General features: G+C 35.8%; 1 protein-coding gene across 8 annotated transcripts in view; it reads left to right on the top strand.

The window, feature by feature from the left end:
• The window catches only part of VPS13B (vacuolar protein sorting 13 homolog B), a 797029-nt gene that overhangs the window by 279163 nt on the left and 498630 nt on the right, over positions 1–19236 (top strand). Inside the window, exon 21 of one of the 8 annotated variants that reach the window (XM_073794629.1) lies at positions 510–1400. The exons of the other annotated variants lie outside the window; for them this stretch is intronic. Coding sequence (XP_073650730.1) covers positions 510–523 — 14 coding nt within the window. The 3' untranslated portion in view covers positions 524–1400. Of the gene's footprint in view, positions 1–509; positions 1401–19236 lie in introns of those variants that run through there. 8 annotated transcript variants of the gene reach the window in all.

The raw sequence follows: 19236 nt of genomic DNA on the forward strand, positions 1-19236 counted from the left end.
ATAGGAATTCCCTTACGATTCCCCTTATTATTTTTTCCTATATATTTAGACATGATGAAAGGTGTAACAGTTTATTTCACAGGAACATCCATAAACCCTTCTTTCAACTGATAATGTAGTTAAAGCTCCTTCTATATTTTTCCTTTTTCTCATTTCCCTTCTCCAAACCAAGAGTTGGTCACTATCTTGAACCTGGCATTTATTGTTACTGTGCATATATTCATACTTTTGGTATGTTTGTAAGTATGCATATTTCATTCAACAATACATATAGTATTCTTTTGCATAATATTAGCATTATGTAAGTGGTATTGTGGTAGATTATACAAATTGATATAAATTTCTCTTCTCCCTGTGACTCTTGCAAGTTGTCACACTAGTCTGTCCATCTCTGATTTAGCTGGTGCATGTGATTTGCTATGGCCAAAAGGACATTAGCAAACATGACAAAGAGATTTGAAAAACACTTGCATTTTGAAACTTGCTTTCCTGCTACATTTGGAACCCAGAGACCACCATGTGAACAAGTTTGAGCAAGAATATGAGATACCATGTTGAGGAGAGCCAAGGTGCTGTACCCTGCAGGCAATCAGCCTCTTTCTGACCTGGCAGCTGACTGCGGATGTCAGAGTCAGCGTCAACTGAGATCAATCAAGGCTACCAGGAGGACCTTCCAGCTAGGGCCACCCCAAGTGGGTGACCTGTAGAATAAGAAGCCAAATAAATGTTAGTTGTTTTGGGGTGGTGTGTTACCTCGCAAAAGTTAGCTGCCACAGGTATCATTCCATTTGTATTCTTTCTCCAGCTTCATTTTATTACTCAACTTATGATGCATGTATCACAGCTGTGTAACTGTAGTTCATTCATTTTTCTCTGCTTATATTATTACATTGTATGAATGTACCACAGTGTTTTCATTTTTTAAGTAATTATTTGTTGCCATTTAAAAATTATTACAAATAATGCTCTCCTGAATATTCTTGTGCATATCTCCTTGTTTACATGTGCAATAATTTCAATATTTTAAGTTTTAGGTCTAATTTTTAAAACAAACCCTCAGTTTATAAGTTAGGAAATATTGTTCAGATCATGATATAACTTGCCCTGTTCATTTCAGTAAGTTTGGATCGACTGAACTGATGTTATTGCCTATACCAGATAATTGTCATTTTATCTTTATAATCTGCTGGCTGACTATGATCCAACTTGAACCATAATACCTCTGAAGCGCATGTCACAAGATTTCTCCATGTGGTACTAAGATTAATTTTATGGCCTATGTGTTTTTTTTTCCTCAGCTTTATATAATTAACAAATAAATGGTCTTATATTTTTAAGTTGCTAACAAAATAAACTGTTTCTAGCCCATGTTTAGCACATCACATTTCTGATTATAGATGAAATCAAGATTGCTAAATAAAGCGATCATGGAAATAAACTTTTTCAGATGACATGCAAAAGTTATTTGTTTTACCTCTGCAATGCTAAACACCATGGACATAAATTAGATGATGCTATTTCCCCTGTGGAACCATTTAAAACAGCTCTCTATTCTAAAAGTCAAATATGGTGATTTTGATCAGAGAACTAGGCTTGGCATTAACATTTTAAAATTTGGTTTAAATGATGTAAGAATGGTCATATCATTTTATCTTCATAGAATAATAAAGTGCAGTCATCATGATCCATTACTTGTAGTGAGGAAGCGCCTTTAAAAGTATTTATTTTTCAGTTATTCATAGAATGATTTGAATGTTCTGTTTTGTTTTTTATTTTATTTTATTATTATTATTTTTTTTTGCGGTACGTGGGCCTCTCACTATTGTGGCCTCTCCCGTTGCAGAGCACAGGCTCCAGACGCACAGGCTCAGTGGCCATGGCTCACGGGCCCAGCCGCTCCGCGGCATGTGGGATCTTCCCGGACCGGGGCACGAACCCGTGTCCCCTGCATCGGCAGGCGGACTCCCAACCACTGCGCCACCAGGGAAGCCCTGAATGTTTTGTTTTTAAGTGTAAATTATTTTTATTTATCCTATAAATTTAGTGATAAAATGTTAGTATATAGTTTATATATTTGAAATGCAGACAAAGTTGAATTAGAGGAGTTTTTTCACAGCATGAAAACTTTCTGCCAAATGCCCATCTTTGAGTGTTACTTTGAGAAAATTTGCAACTCTCAGAAGGTTTCCAGTTTTTCATACCTAAAATAGACTATTTTCTGCCTCATGAAAAGGAAAATAGAAGTTTATTTTTAAGAGATGTGGGACGCTTTTCATATTTGAAAATAACATGCTTTTTAAATTCTTCTTCTTACTACTTAGTCTAATAGTTCCTTGCTGGAGGTATAACTCAGTAGCTCTTATAAATATATCTAGCACAAATCTAAAATCTATAGTGGTGAAAGCCCAATCTAGAACAATATGTATTACATGATTAAAGTTGCCAGATAAAATATAGGATGTCAAGTTAAATTTGAACTTTAGGTAAACACCAGATAATGTTTGGTACATAATTATATGAAAAGAAATTCATTGTTCATTTGAAATTTAAATTTAGCTAGGGAGCCTGTATTTTTATTTGCTAAATCTGGCAGCCCTAAATATGATACAATTTTTATAAAAAGTGTAATTGTAAATATATACTTTACTATAATTCTAGAAAAGAGTCTTGAAGAATACATAACAAAATAGTAATGGTTGTTATTTCTGGTGACTGGAGGGGACGAGGGAAGATTTTGAATTCTCTCTTTATACTCTGTATTGCTTTAATACATTGCAGCATACATGTATTTTTTAATACTTGTTTAACGAATTTTGACTGAAGTTGTAAAGATACAGTGGATAGCAAAAAACAGTTGAAACGTACCCTCATAGAGCTTATAAATAGGAGGGACAAGTAATCACACAAATAAATGTAAAATTGAAATTGCAGTAGTCTCACAGAAGAAAGAATTATTAACGTTATGAGATTATACAGTAGGAAAATTGACTTGGTTTGGAAAATGAGTGAAAACTTTCTTGAAGTGAAGTTTGAATTTAGCTGTGAAAGAGTGTAGGCATTAACTAGGTGAAGAGACTAGATTTTTTTTTTCTTTCTTTTTTTTTTTTTTTTTTTTAAAGACTATTCTCATTCTTTATTCAGAATGTCAAATCTGGGAGGACAGCTTATATGAGCTTTAGTGTAGCCCTGTTTCAAACTATGTTACTTTATCATTTCAATCCAGATCATGCAATTTTCTATTTTCAACAATTAAAGATTATATGTATAAAAAAGTACCCATATAAAACATATGTACATATGTATCCCCATATGCGTACATAGTTTAATATATATACATATATATTATTGCTCATATATCTCTCAAATAATAAGAATATTTTAGGATTTTTTTTAAACATCTTTATTGGAGTATTATTGCTTTATAATGGTGTGTTAGCTTCTGCTTTATAACAAAGTGAATCAGCTATACATATACATATATCCCCATATCTCCTCCCTCTTGCGTCTCCCTCCCATTCTCTCTATCCCATCCCTCTAGGTGGTCACAAAGCACCGAGCTGATCTCCCTGTGCTATGCGGCTGCTTCCCACTAGCTATCTATTCTACATTTGGTAGTGTATATATGTCCATGCCACTCTCTCTTACTTTGTTCAGCTTACCCTTCCCCCTCCCCATGTCCTCAAGTCCATTCTCTAGGTCTGCATCTTTATTCCTGTGCTACCTACCCCTAGGTTCTTCAGAACCTTTTTTTTTAGATTCCATATATATGTGTTAGCATATGGTATTTGTTTTTCTCTTTCTGACTTACTTTACTCTGTATGGCAGACTCTATGTCCATCCACCTCACTACAAATAACTCAGTTTCATTTCTTTTTATGGCTGAGTAATATTCCATTGTATGTATGTGCCACATCTTCTTTATCCATTCATCTGTCAATGGACACTTAGGTTGCTTCCATGTCCTGGCTGTTGTAAATAGAGCTGCAGTGAACATTGTGGTACATGACTCTTTTTGAATTATGGTTTTCTCAGGGTATATGTGCAGTAGTGGGACTGCTGGGTCATATGGTAGTTCTATTTTTAGTTTTTTAAGGAATCTCCGTACTGTTCTCCATAGTGGCTGTATCAATTTACATTCCCACCAACAGTGCAAGAGGGCTCCCTTTTCTCCACACCCTCTCCAGCATTTATTGTTTCTAGATTTTTTGATGATGGCCATTCTGACTGGTGTGAGGTGATACCTTATGGTAGTTTTGATTTGCATTTTTCTAATGATTAGTGATGTTGAACATCCTTTCATGTGTTTGTTGGCAATCTGTATATCTTCTTTGGAGAAATGTCTATTTAGGTATTCTGCCCATATTTGATTTGGGGTGTTTGTTTTTTTGATGTTGAGCTGCATGAGCTGCTTGTAAATTTTGGAGATTAATCGTTTGTCAGTTGCTTCATTTGCAAATATTTTCTCCCATTCTGAGGGTTGTCTTTTCGTCTTGTTTGTGGTTTCCTTTGCTGTGCCAAAGCTTTTAAGTTTCTTTAGGTCCCATTTGTTTATTTTTGTTTTTATTCCCATTTCTCTAGGAGGTGAGTCAAAAAGGATCTTGCTGTGATTTACGTCATAGTGTTCTGCCTATGTTTTCCTCTAAGAGTTTTATAGTGTCTGGCCTTACATTTAGGTCTTTAATCCATTTTGAGTTTATTTTTGTGTATGGTGTTTAGGGAGTGTTCTAATTTCATTGTTTTAGATGTAGCTGTCCAGTTTTCCCAGCACCACTTTTTGAAGAGGCTGTCTTTCCTCCATTGTATATTCTTGCCTCCTTTATCAAAAATAAGGTGACCATATGTGTGTGGGTTTATCTCTGGGCTTTCTATCCTGTTCCATTGATCTGTCTTTCTGTTTTGTGCCAGTAGCATACTGTCTTGATTACTGTAGCTTTGTAGTATAGTTAGAAGTCCGGGAGCCTGATTCCTCCAACTCTGTTTTTCTTTCTCAAGATTGCTTTGGCTATTCGGGATCTTTTGTGTTTCCATACAAATTGTGAAATATTTTGCTCTAGTTCTATGGAAAATCACTTTTTTGAAAGTGATTGAACATATTTCCAAATAAGTCCTGGATTCCGTATCCTTGAGGAAGGCTCCTTAAAAATTTGTGCCAGTTAAAACAATTATGAAGAACAAGAAAAGATCTTTGAAATGTACACTGTGTTATCGTATAATATTATCTTTGATTTTATGTGACTTTTTTTCGTTCTATTGAAAAAAGTTTTATAGCATATAGGTCTGTCACTTATAATTGATTAAATATGATTATATCAATTTCCAAAATTATCAGATTCATGACTAAGAAAGTAACCTGCCGTATTACCATTGTTTGTATGAGATTTAAGTCATTTCAACTCAGTTTTATTTTCTAATGAACATGCCATAGCAATGAAGAATTTTTGTGTAGAGGACTAGGTGTTGCAACACGTTGCTTTCTGAGACTTAGATAGTGTTAGGAAACATTTGGTTAAGCTGAAAAATGAGTTTTAATTTTTACTATTAATAATTGAGAACTTACAACTTTGGGGATAAAATCATTATTGTGAGCTTGCTACTCCAGGCCTTCTTTTCATTTTATATTTCAAAGTCTATGCTTTCAAACAATAGAGAAGAAATATCCCAGGATACAAAGAAATGAAACTTAAACTAAAATTGGGTATTTCATCAGATTCCAGAGAATGGTTTTAATTTTCATAGACATTTTTAGTGTGTTCACATGCTAGGAATTGAATATCTTTAAATATTTATTTCAAACTGCATAAAAATTTGCCTGTGTCCAGAAAGCATGTCAAAATTGGATTTTTAAATGAAAATTGCCAATTATAGTCTATGTTATCTTTAGAGTTTTCTTATACAGGACATATCACAAATCTGTTTATTTGTGGAGATGTCTTTTTAGTTGCCTCTGTCCAGAATCAAAACTTTTTAAAGTGTTAATATCAAGAACGTTGAATTCAGGCAATATCAGTGGTCTTTTGAGACATGCATCCAGTTCTGATTGAGTAGTATCCAAAGTGGACTTTTAGGCTAGGCAGAGGGAAAAGAACAGAACAAAGAAAGAAAAAAATGACCAATCATGGGAGAAGGGAAGTTGAGAGTGAACAGTGGAGAATGCTACCTAGTTCTTCTAGAGTAGAGCCTCTGAAAGAGAGCAAGGAGTTTTATCAGAATTTCCTCTCCCTTGCTGTTATTTGTTGGAGAGTGTAATTTTCTTCAGGTAGTTGGGGTGGAGAAAAGGTTAAGAGCTGCTCGACTACTTTAGCTCTAATTGGTGTCTCTGCTTCCAAGCTTGCTGTTATATTCTTTACATCACACCGATTGATTTTTTCCCCTTTAATATAAATAAATGTATGTTATTCCTCACCCTCTTTTTTTTTTTTGCCTGCGTTGGGTCTTCGTTGCTGCGCAGGCTTTCTCTAGTTGTGGCGAGTGGTAGCCACCCTTCTTTGTGGTGCGCGACTTCTCATTTCGATGGCTTCTCTTGCTGCGGAGCACGGGCTCTAGGCGCATAGGCTTCAGTAGTTTCAACCTGCGGGCAGGCTCAGTAGTTGTGGCTCGTGAGCTCTAGAGTGCAGGCTCAGTAGTTGTGGCACACAGGCTCAGCTGCTCCGTGACATGTGGGATCTTCCTGGACCAGGGATTGAACCCGTGTTCCCTGCATTGGCAAGCAGACTCTTAACCACTGTGCCACCAGGGAAGTCCCTCCCCACCCCCTTTTATCACATTGAAAACAGAAAATTCCAACTGCTTATTCTAACTTAAAAATCCCCTACTTACCTCTCTGACCTAATCTGTGACTCTGTTCCTTTTTCACTATGTTTTGGCTACACTGCCTTTATATTTTTGTTTAGGGCTGTTCTAGCTATGCCTTTTGTTTGGAATTGTGGTCTTACTACTTTGTATTTGGCTGGCTCTGTGTCAGCTTACAGGTCAGTTTCAGAGAGAGGTATTCATGACCACCCAATACTGAGTCACCCATTCATTTTTTCCCTATTACTGTATTATAATTCTCTGAATTATACTTATCATATTTCATGTTTTCTTGTGTTCTTGCCTTTTGTTTACTTCTCTATTAACTACTGTATCTTTAGTGTCTAGAATGGTGCTTGGCATATAGTTGGTGCCTAATAAGTATTTGTTGGGTGGAGGAATGTATGAATCATTGCTCTGGGACTGGATATACTATCCATATAATATCCATGTGTCTCGTCCAAGTAATACTGTCCATAATTTTCAGGACCTTTACTTGCTTGCAGTGTAAGTTTTATTGTAATGAAAGTAGAAACCAAATAGTAACAGTGAAAAAGAATTTTCAGGTTGAAGTCTGGAAAGCTGGCTTTGAATCTTAGCACTTTCAGGTTTAATATAAATTAGGTGTAGTCACTATACTTCTGTGACTGTGTTTCTTCTCCTATAATGTAACTTCTCATACGGTTGTTCTGAGGTTTAAATGAAATAGTATATTTAGTTTTTTATGAAGCACTACACAGATTATTTTAAATTCTCCCTTATTCACCCCTCCCCCATAAAGAAATCAAATAACTTTACCTGCTTTTAATGATAAAGTAATTTTTAAAGGAGCTTTACTTTTATATTATAATTTTACTACATGTACTGTGTAAAGATATGACTTAAAATTAAATAGCTTAGAGAATCTCTAATATTGCTTTTGAATATTTTATGAATTGCAAACTGGTGACTTAGTAATTTCTTTGACATTTTCCCCATTAGTTCTTTCATTCCTGTCTCTCTTCCTTTCCTTTCTGTCGCAATCAGCCAATTTCCTTTTGATTGGTTCTTCATATAATTTGAAATCCAGTTTCTTTATGCTTTCTGAAGTATTTATTATAGAATATGTCATTAACTAGCTAGAAACATGGATTTGTTTATTCATCTCCAGGCCTTGAGGACTATTTGGGGAAGAATAAAGCCCGTTCAGCTTTTCTCTGTTAACGTTTTCTATGCAAAAACACTACCTTGATCAACTCCTGAGCACAGTTTGCAGTTTTCTGCATTCATACTTTCACTCATGTATTAAAATGCTCAGGATGTCCTCTCTTCCTCCTTCTCACCTGTCCAAACCTCTCTCTCCATAAATAATCAGTTAAAATCTACCTCTTCTCTAGTGACATTCCCAGTCTGCTCTATCTGAAGTGATTGCTATTTTTAAAAACCTTATGTCGGCTGTTGTTTATAATTAATCATATTTTACCCTTTCTGATATCTTATTTTGTTTTCTTTAGTCATTGGTAATTAACCACATTACTTTTTTACTATCTTATTTTGTGTTTTTTAAATGTCATTATGTTTTTTGTTTTCCTATTGAGATTTCGAGTTCTTTGAGATCCCTTTCCATAGGGTCTGCTGTAGCATTTTTTTTTGTTTTATGTGCTTAATAAAAGTTTTTTGTTTTTACTCTTCACTAAACAGCCATTTATTTTATTCCCAAAGGAAATAGTTTTGTATTTTATGAGTGGCAATATTGTGAACTGGTTAAGTGGCAGATTTATTGTAGCCACATTGCTTAGATTCTAATCCCAGCTTTACCACTTAATAGTTGTAGGACCTTGGGAAGGTCACTCAACCCCTCTGTGCTGCAGCTTTCTAATCTGTAATGAAGAAAATAAGAATACCTTTTAGGATTGTTGTGTGACTTAACTGAGAAAACAAATGTAAATGCTTAACACATTGCTTGGCACATAGTTGCCACTTAGCGCACACTAGCTGTCCTCATCGATATTAGCATGATTCTTTTATGGAATAATGAAAAAGAGGCTTTGAAGTCTGATAGTCCTTTTATGACCTTGGGCAACTTTCTTTACCTCCCAAAAACGCAGTTTGGGCAGTGGGCATTATTTATTTGTTTTATGTGTGTGTGTGTATATGTATATATTCACTTCATATATGTGCCCAGTGCATATATATTTATGTTATAGTAACTCTCTCTAGCAACTCCCTTTTTCTCCATTCTGAACTGCAATTCTGGAGCCAGGCTATTGCTTTCCTCCCTCTCTCCCACCCTTCTGCCCCTTTTCCTTCCCTCCCTCCCTTCCTTCCACCCTTCCTTTCATCCTTCCATCCTCCCTTCCATCTTTCCATCCAGCTGTGTGTTTGTCTGACTAAAAGCAACTCAAGGAAGGATGACTGTAGCAGTTGGTTTAGTGTTTTTAGAACTTGAATTATAGGAAACCATAACATGTTTTTCTAGGCGTCCATTACATTAAGAAGATGAGTAAGTATATAGAAATGAGTGAAAGTATTAATTTGGGAAACAGATTTTGGCCGTATGAATATGGGTTTCAAAATACTGGATTGTTTTATTATCACTTGTACCAGTGTCCCACATAAGAACCCTATTGATAAAGACATCTTGACTTGTGCATGACAGTAGTTTATTTATTGAGTGTAAAGTACTAATTTCATCTGACAGTAGTGTAAAGGTAGTTAGTTGCTTAGAGGGTTACCTTCTTTTCATGTAAAATATTGTAACTAAATGAGAAGAATGTTAATGCAAACCAAATGTTAACTCTAGAGGATTATAAATTCAAAAATTTTTTTCTACAATGAACAGTAAAAAGCTTCTAAATTGTTGATGGTTTGCTTTTCTCTTAGACCAGAGAATGTTGTAGTTGGGCATCCACCTTGTGGGTTGCAAGAGCATCACCTTAGGCCACATCTGGACTAGCCACAGTGGTCTATCCAGCCAGTTATGAGAGGATATTAGCACCACCTTGTGGTGCTTGCTATACCGTGCCATTTACTTTTGGTGCCCTGTCATTACACAGGTCTTGATAATCAGGAAAGGATAAGTAAGGAGGACATCAGTTTGGCAGTTATCTTTCCAAAGCAAATACACATTCTTGTCATTGGATACTTACTATCGAACCTTTAACACCCCCATAAGATTTTTAATTTGAGATCTTGCCGATTATGGTAATAATTGATTTAAGTGCTTCAACTTCTTAGGCATATGTAACAAGATAGCTTTTAAAGTGTGTAGGAGTAATATTTAAGACTACTCTGATCTTTATTTTAGGAATAAGTATTTAAGTATGGTGTATTTGTTGAATTTTGTCTTGATTGCTGTTGTAACATATAGTATATAAACTGACTTTAAAAATATAGTTCTTTGCAAATTAAAATATATTTTTACAATTTCTTGAATAAAATTTTATAGTCATGAAATAACATTGATTTTTAAAAGCAACATTTTCATAACAGAATATTTTCTCCCAAGAATTTATTTTATACTTTTTTATTTTGAACAATTGGATCTCTGATGTTTTTCTCTATTAAAATATTTTTAGGTTTTTCTAATTTGGCTGGAAAGCAAAACATATCATTTATATTCAGTGTAATACCTAAAAAAAAAAAACCAATGCTAAGGATGATGGAAAAATATAAAGGATAGGAAGCACAGTAATGTGGGTATCATAATGAAGACATTTTATGTTTTAAACAGTAAAGGAACATACACTACGTGTACTGAGTCATCCGGATAATTTTAAAATGTACACTTTTTTAAATGTAAATTTCCAAAGTTGACTGTAATATTTGTAATAAAAGTAAAGAACAGTTTAAGTGTAGACTTAAATAGAATGTATCTAGTTTAATACATGGGTTAACCACTTAGCAGTTATGCAGTAAGCAGTGTGCTCATTCTAACTGAAAAGTAGGGCTACTAGGTTATGAATCAGTGTGCAATCAAAGTCACGCGTTAGTGTTACTTGATTACAAGGGAAAACCACTGTTTTGTTCTTTCAAAACATTATGTTATAGACTTGAAGATATTATAACTAAGACAATGATGACTTCTTAATATAACTTTATATTATTTTCTTTTTTTTTTGAATACCAACTTTACTTTTTCAAATAAGGAAAAAAAATTAAAGTTACTATTTAGAATCACCTTAATTCAGAAAACAAAATGCTAAAATGTTAACATTTTAAGAATAGGAAAGGTATAATTTGAGAATAAAGATATAGTTTTCTAATTATCCTTTTCTCCTGGATTTATGCCTACTTGAGTATGATCTAATGGCAAGATCAAAAGGTGGTATAAATAAGTCTATTATATAAGTTGGAAAATTGAGATAATTGTGGTACCACCGACAGAAACAAGGAAACTAGCAGTGGGAGCCAATTTTGTTTGTTTAGTTCTTAGACACTTTCAGAAGGTTTCCTTGGCTATTGTCCCTTCCTCCCAGGGACATTGGTTTTGGTTTCTATAGAGTATTCATTACTTCATCATTATCCACATCACTGTGGAAAATTATTTTCTTTTGAGGTAGATCATTATTTCCAATTCTTTTACTCTCTGTACTCTTATTTCAGGCAGTTGTTTATGCCCACAGGCTTTGGGGGAGACAGTACTGGGATTGATTTACTATCTGTAGTAAACTTGAACAAGTTACCACCACTCATTGATCATCAGTTTCCTCATCCATATAATGAAGATGATAATACCTGGCATATAGTAGTAAGTGCTTGGCAAACGATGGCTATTACCTGGTATTATCAGAGGTGGACTTCAGGGTGATCTTACCAGAGTCTTACTGGGAAATCCATTTGACACTCACTGTGTTATAAGGAACGGATAGGCATTCTTAGTATTGTGCCTCTCAGTATTGAGGCTCGGAGCCACCATACCTCTCATACCTTGCCTCATATCAAGGATTGGCAAACTTTTTATAAAACACCGCATAAAAAACATTTTAGACTTTGCAGACCATAGGTCTCTGTTTCAGTTACTCGATTTTGCTGTTGTAGTAGAAAAGCAACTGGAGACAATATGTAAATGAATGTGGCTGTGTTCCAATCAAACTTTATTTATAGACACAGAAATATGAATTTAATATACTTTTCATACAGTATTATTCTTTTGAACTTTTTCAACTTTTAAAAAGTGTAAAAACCTTTCTTAGTTTATAATCTGTACAAAAGCAGGTAGGCTGATTTTGGCTTGCAGGCTGTATTTGCTGACCCTTCCTTAGAGTAGAAACACATGGGGGCAGGATAGTAGGTAGTCACTAAAGGAGGATATCAGAGAATCATCTCCCATAAATGAGGAATATCAGTTATACTTCTGATACAACTGTAAAGCACTCTGATCCTAATTAAGATAACTTTTGGCGAATAATATCATCCAGGATTGTCAGTCTTTTGCATCCTTGTGTTATTAGATAAATGAGGTTTTTGCCCACTGGGTTCCTAATGTGCAGAATTATCCTACTCAGATGTTAGCAGTTAAGGACAGAGTAATTCTCTGTCAGCTGTCGTGAAGACATATACAAATGGACGAAAACGTGTGCTATTTGGTATGGCTCCCTTTAGGCATATATACATGTTAGTGTCCTCTAGGACCTCCTACGAAGGCTGGTTTAAGGTACACCTCACTATTTGTCTACGATTTTGACTCTATTAGATTTTCATTTCTTTAGTGTACCTGTCAGAGAGCACTGCATCCCCTCCCCCATAGGATACTGAGTTTTTCTTCCCTTACGCCTATCTCTTGGAAGACTACTGTTTCATAGGATTGGGTTACCTTAGCCAGATAATTCAACAAGCTTTTGGTGCTGGCAAATGACATGTCTAGTTCTATGAAATCTAAAGACAGAACTATTTTTAGTTCTTCATCTAATTTCATCCCAAAGATATGATGATGGTGATGATAATGATGATAGCAGCAACTATCACTTTTTAAATTTATGTGTAACAGGCATTTTATAAACATTTTCTCATTCAGTCTTCATAACAGCCCTATAAATTGTGCGGTGTTAGTCTTGTTTTACATTAAAGCAATATGCCATGAAATGGTATGGTCAGGGACTTACACAGTCGGCGTCAGTGCCAGATTCAGACCTATACCTTTGACTTCAAAGCCTTCTGCACCTCTGTGTTTCCAGTTAACTTTGTACATGTCTAGGGCATTGCTCTTCTTATTTGTTTACTTCAGTGACTCTACTAAATAAATATTGATAAGGGCAGTGATTCTGTTTTGAATTTGTCATTGTACCTTTGGTTCCTGTTATAGTAGGTGCCTAATGAATGTTGATTGAATTAATGATTGAAGAACTGAGGACAGATTCAATATAATGGTGAAATAGGGGACGAATGGTCTCATGTAAATTAGGAAGTCCCTATTAGTAGTGTAGTATGAGTAAAGAGGTCATTCAATGTAAAAGTGAGTCTTTCCTGAGAACCCTTCAAGGGTTCTAGTGGCATTATATATAGTTATTGTCTGTTGAGACTATCTCTATTATCAAATCATTAGATATATAAAGTTATCACTTCAGGTGATTTTTTTTATCATATCCTTTTTAAGTAGGTAAGTCATGGTCAGGCCTAGCATAGTGCCAGATACATAATAAGTGTCTTCTCTCTCTGTCTCCCTCTCGCCTCCCCATTTCTTTCTCTCTTTCACTCTCCGTATTTATGTATATACATGTACATATGCATATATATGTATTCACGTATGTATATATATTTTAAGATTACAAGTAATTCAGAGTGTGATTATTGAAATGGGAAATTCATTAAAACTTTATGAAAAGATCCTGTGAATAGTATCACTCACACACGTGCATATGTGTGTGTGTGATTGTAAAGGCATTCTACAGAACAAGCATTTCTCCCATAACGCCATACATTAATTCCTGAAAAATCTTGCATTTGGCACATACAATTAACAGAATTTCTAGGGAAAATTGGGTTAGAAGCAGTTAGCAGTCAAAACATACAGAACTTTATAACCAGAGTACTAAAAAAAAAAAACAGTAACAGTTTTGGTGAAAATACTACCATAGTTAAGTCTTCTCTGGCAATTGTAATCAGGCTATCATTGTCAGGATAGCCTTAAATCTTGGGTCTCATGATTTCTTTGAGATATAGATCTTTGAGGAAATTTGCTTTTTAAGAGTGACCACTTTCATCAAAATGAAAAACTGTGAATCAGTATATAGACTTATATATCAAATTTTTTTTTATACTTAGGGTACATGTCTTAGCCTCTTCTTCATTGCACTCCCATCCTCTTCAGATAGCTTAACATATAGAAGAAGGTCTAGTGATTCATGCAACCTCTGAATCAGTCACTGTGTGAAAGAAAAGCTCGTCGATGGGATTATCAGCCTTTTCACATCATATGTTGTAAAAACTTTCTCTTTCATTGTAAGAAAGCCGATTGCTTCAAAATGTGCTGAGAAAAGCTGCATATGAATCAGTACAACCTTTTGGTTATATATGCTGATATCATTGCCCTATTTGCCAATCACAATTTAGCTAATTTGCGATAAAGAAACATGAATTATAGTATAACAAACTGTTTCAATATAGGCTTTTAGCTCAAAGTAAATAGATACTGACTTACACTTTATTCTGACTCCAAAATAGGATAAGTCCTTTCTCTGTTTTTTAAAAATCTTTATTATAATTAGTAAAAACCTAGTCACAGCCTACTGCATAGCACTAGATAATGGAAAATAATGTGAATAGACATACCGTTTAAAAAGACACAGGGGGCTTCCCTGGTGGCACAGTGGTTAAGAATCTGCCTGCCAATGCAGGGGACATGGGTTTGAGCCCTGGTGCCGGAAGATCCCACATGCCACGGAGCAACTAAGCCCGTGTGCCACAACTGCTGAGCCTGTGCTCCAGAGCCCATGAGCCACAACTGCCAAAGCCCGTGCACCTATAGCCGGTGCTCTGCAACAAGTCAAGCCACCTCAATGGGAAGCCCATGCACCACAATGAAGAATAGCCCCTGCTCACTGCAACTAGAGAAAGCCCGTGAGCAGCAACGAAGACCAATGCAGCAAAAAATAAATTAAAAAAAAAAAAGACACAGAAACTAGAAGTTCCAGTAAAATTTAAGTGTACATGGAAGAAATAATAAGACCTAAAATTTAAGGGGTGTGGGGAGAATAGGATATTTAGTTGAATTACATATTTTATAAAAAGCCATTAGTGGATACTTCGAAGAGAGATAACTTCTTTGAGAACTATTATAGAACAGAGGTTATAAGTGTGAGACTTTGTAGTCAAACAGACCTGGTTTTGAATCCTGTCTTCTGAGCTTAATTGCTTTTATGATCTTGTACGTGTGACTTCATTTTTCTAGGGCTCAATTTTAACAACTATAAAATGAGTTTAGTGTATAACCTATTTCCTTAGGTTGTTGTTAAAATTAATGAGATAAGGCCTTAAAAGTTTTTAGAGTAGTGCCTAGCACATGAAAAGTGTTATTATTTATATTTTGCAACCTGAATGATAATAAGAACCACAACTCAGTTACCCTTTTTTGCATTTAGATGTAATGAAGATAACAATTTCAGGTGAGATCTTTATTGTCCCAGATAACAACTCTTTGAGATGAGAAAAATACATAGTCATGCTGACTGATCTCACTGTAATTTCATGACCACTATCCTAAAAGCAGGATCTTACTGCTTCTTTGCAATCATTCCCCCCACTCACCCAACCCCCGCCCCCCCAGTCTGTTTATCCTGCGCTCTCCTGTCCTTGCTTCTGTTCTGCTCCAAAGTGACTACTACTACTAGTAGTCATTTAGGAGCAGAGCGTTAGCATCATATGGGAGCTTGTTAGAATTGCACCATCTCAAGCTACACACTAGATCCATAGAATCACAATCTGCATTTTAATAAAATTCCCCAGGTGATTTTTTTTTTAACATCTTTATCGGAGTATAATTGCTTCACAATGGTGTGTTAGTTTCTGCTTTATAACAAAGTGAATCAGCTATACATATACATATATCCCCATATCTCCTCTCTCTTGCCTCTCCCTCCCACCCTCCATATCCCACCCCTCTAGGTGGTAACAAAGCACCGAGCTGATCTCCTTGTGCTATGCAGCTGCTTCCCACTAGATAACCTATTTTACATTTGGTAGTGTATATATGTCCATGCCACTCTCTCACTTCGTCCCAGCTTACCCTTCCCCCTCCCCATGTCCTCAAATCCATTCTCTACATCTGCGTCTTTATTCCTGTCCTGCCCCTAGGCTCTTCAGAACCTTTTTTTTTTTAGATTCCATATATATGGAATTCCATATATGTGATTCCATATATATGTGTTATATGGTATTTGTTTTTCTCTTTCTGACTTACTTTACTCTGTATGACAGACTCTAGATCCATCTACCTCACTACAAATAACTCAATTTTGTTTCTTTTTATGCCTGAGTAATACTCCATTGTATATATGTGCCACACCTTCTTTATCCATTCATCTGTTGATGGACACTTAGGTTGCTTCCATGTCCTGGCTATTGTAAATAGAGGAATGGACATTGTGGTACATGACTCTTTTTGAATTATGGTTTTCTCAGGGTATATGCCCAGTAGTGGGATTGCTGGGTCGCATGGTAGTTCTATTTTTAGTTTTTTAAGGAACCTTCATACTGTTCTCCATAGTGGCTGTATCAATTTACATTCCCACCAACAGTGCAAGAAGGTTCCTTTATCTCTACACCCTCTCCAGCATATATTGTTTGTAGATTTTTTGATGATGGCCATTCTGACTGGTGTGAGGTGAGATACCTCATTGCAGTTTTGATTTGCATTTCTCTAATGATTAGTGATGTTGAGCATCCTTTCGTGTGTTTGTTGGCAATCTGTATGTCTTCTTTGGAGAAACGTCTGTTTAGGTCTTCTGCCCATTTTCGGATTGGGTTGTTTGTTTTTTTGATATTGAGCTGCATGAGCTGCTTGTAAATTTTGGAGATTAATCCTTTGTCAGTTGCTTCATTTGCAGATATTTTCTCCCATTCTGAGGGTTGTCTTTTCATCTTGTTTTGTGGTTTCCTTTGCTGTGCTAAAGCTTTTAAGTTTCACTCCGTCCCATTTGTTTGTTTTTATTTCCATTTCTCTAGGAGGTGGGTCAAAAAGGATCTTGCTGTGATTTATGTCACACAGTGTTCTGCCTATGTTTTCCTCTAAGAGTTTTATAGTATCTGGCCTTACATTTAGGTCTTTAATCCATTTTGAGTCTATTCCTGTATATGGTGTTAGGGAGTGTTCTAATTTCATTGTTTTAGATGTAGCTCTCCAGTTTTCCCAGCACCACTTATTGAAGAGGCTGTCTTTTCTGCATTGTATATTCTTGCCTCCTTTATCAAAAATTAGGTGACCATATGTGCGTGCATTTCTGTCCTGTTCCATTGATCTATATTTCTGTTTTTGTGCCAGTACCATACTGTCTTGATTACTATAGCTTTGTAGTATAGTCTGAAGTCAGGGAGCCTGATTCCTCCAGCTCTGTTGTTCTTTCTCAGGATTGCTTTGGGTGTTCAGGGTCGTTTGTGTTTCTTAAGCACATTCAAGTTTGAGAAGCACTGTCCTTAAACCACTGTTTCTCATTTTTTCCTCTCCTTAAACCCTCCCCCATACCTGACTGTCAGCACCTTCAAACCCTCCCCCATACCTGACTGTCAGCACCTTCAAACCCATTTTATGGATGATGACTTTGCTGCCTACTTCTCTGAAAAAAAATGAAACTATAAGAAGAAACTCTCATAACTCACATGCACAACCATCTTAACTCACCTTTCAGGATCTACGCCAGTACTCTGCCTTCCTGTTACTATAGATGAAATAGCCATGCTGTTATCTAAAGCTGGTTCACTAGATCCCATCTCTTCTCCCTATTCAAGGACATCACTGCAGTAAATCTGTACTCATTCACTTGTATCATTCACTTTTCCCTCTCTGCTGGATCATTCCACCAGCTTATAAATAGACATGCTGTTTTGTGTCCTGTCTCAAAAAAAAAAGAAAAAAAAGGAACAAAACTTTCCTTGGATCCCACTTTCTCCTCACCAGCTACCACTGCATTTACTTGCCCTCTGCAGTAAAACTTCTCAAAAGAATTGTGTTATACCTACTGTCTCCATTTCTTCTCTTCCTGTTTCTGAATTCATTCCATTCAGTCTTTTGCTCTCCCCACTCTGTTAAAACTGCTCTTGTCCAAATTACTAGTAACCTAAATATTGTTATATTCAGCTGGCAGTTCACAGTCCTCATTTTTCTCTAACTTGGCAGTAGTATTTAACAAAATCGCTCACTCTCTTTTCCTTGAAATACTTTCTTCCATCTGCTTCTTCTCTTGGTTTCTCTTCTTTTTCTCTGAGTGTTTCTTATTCTTATTGTCTGGTTCCTCTTCATTTCCCACTGGAAATATGTGACATATTTCATCTGGCTTCTTCCATTTAGCATAATATTTTCAGGGTTCATCCACATTATAGCATATGTCAGTGCTTTTTTCCTTTTTTGTGGTCAAATAATATTCCATTGTATGTATATACTATTTATTTATCAATTCATCCTTTATAGACCTTTGAATTGTTTCCACCTTTTGGCATTTATGAGTAGTGCTGCTATGAACATGTGTACATATGAATACATGATTACATATATTGGTTTGAGTACTTGCTTTCAGTTCTTTGGTGAATATACCTAGGAGTTGAATTGTCTATGTTTAACTTATTGAGGAACCTCCAGACTGTTGCCACTGCAGCTGAACCATTTTGTATTTCCACCAGCACTGTACTAAATGGTTCCTGTTTTTCCACATCCTTGTCAATATTTGTTATTTTCAATTTTTTTTAGTATTGCCTTCCTAGTGGGTTAATGATATTGAACAGCTTTTAATGTGATTATTGACTATTTGTATATCCATTCCTCTTTCTTCTTTCTGTTGAATTCTTGAGAAGATCCTTTGAAGATCTATGGAATTCTCTCTCTGTGCAGCTCTCTCTCCTCTTTGGTACTCTTTTCTGAGAACTCCAGCCACTCTAATCTCTGTGTATTCTCAGCTATGTCTTCTCTACTTGGAGAGAGTGCCGAGCTTTGCCTGGTTCCTCTCTCTGCACCATATCCTGGAAGTTCTCTCAAGGCAGTAAGCTGGGGCAATTTGTAGGGCTCACCTTATTTTTTTTATGTCAGGGTTCACAGTCCTTTGTTGCCTGATTTCCTGTGTCTTGCATACCTTTTTTTCATATATTTTCTCCCAATATTTTGGTTTTTTCACATGAGAGGGTAAATCTGGTTCTGTTACTTGGCCTGGTGCAGAACCCTTTCATCTTTAAAATGGAGAAAATAAGGCTCAGAGTATGCCAAATTCAGATGAACTCTGCTGAGAGTCCTGTGAAGAATTCATTACATCCTTCCATGTACCCTCA

The sequence above is a fragment of the Tursiops truncatus genome, chromosome 17 (genome assembly GCF_011762595.2).
Source record: "Tursiops truncatus isolate mTurTru1 chromosome 17, mTurTru1.mat.Y, whole genome shotgun sequence".
NCBI lineage: Eukaryota > Metazoa > Chordata > Mammalia > Artiodactyla > Delphinidae > Tursiops > Tursiops truncatus.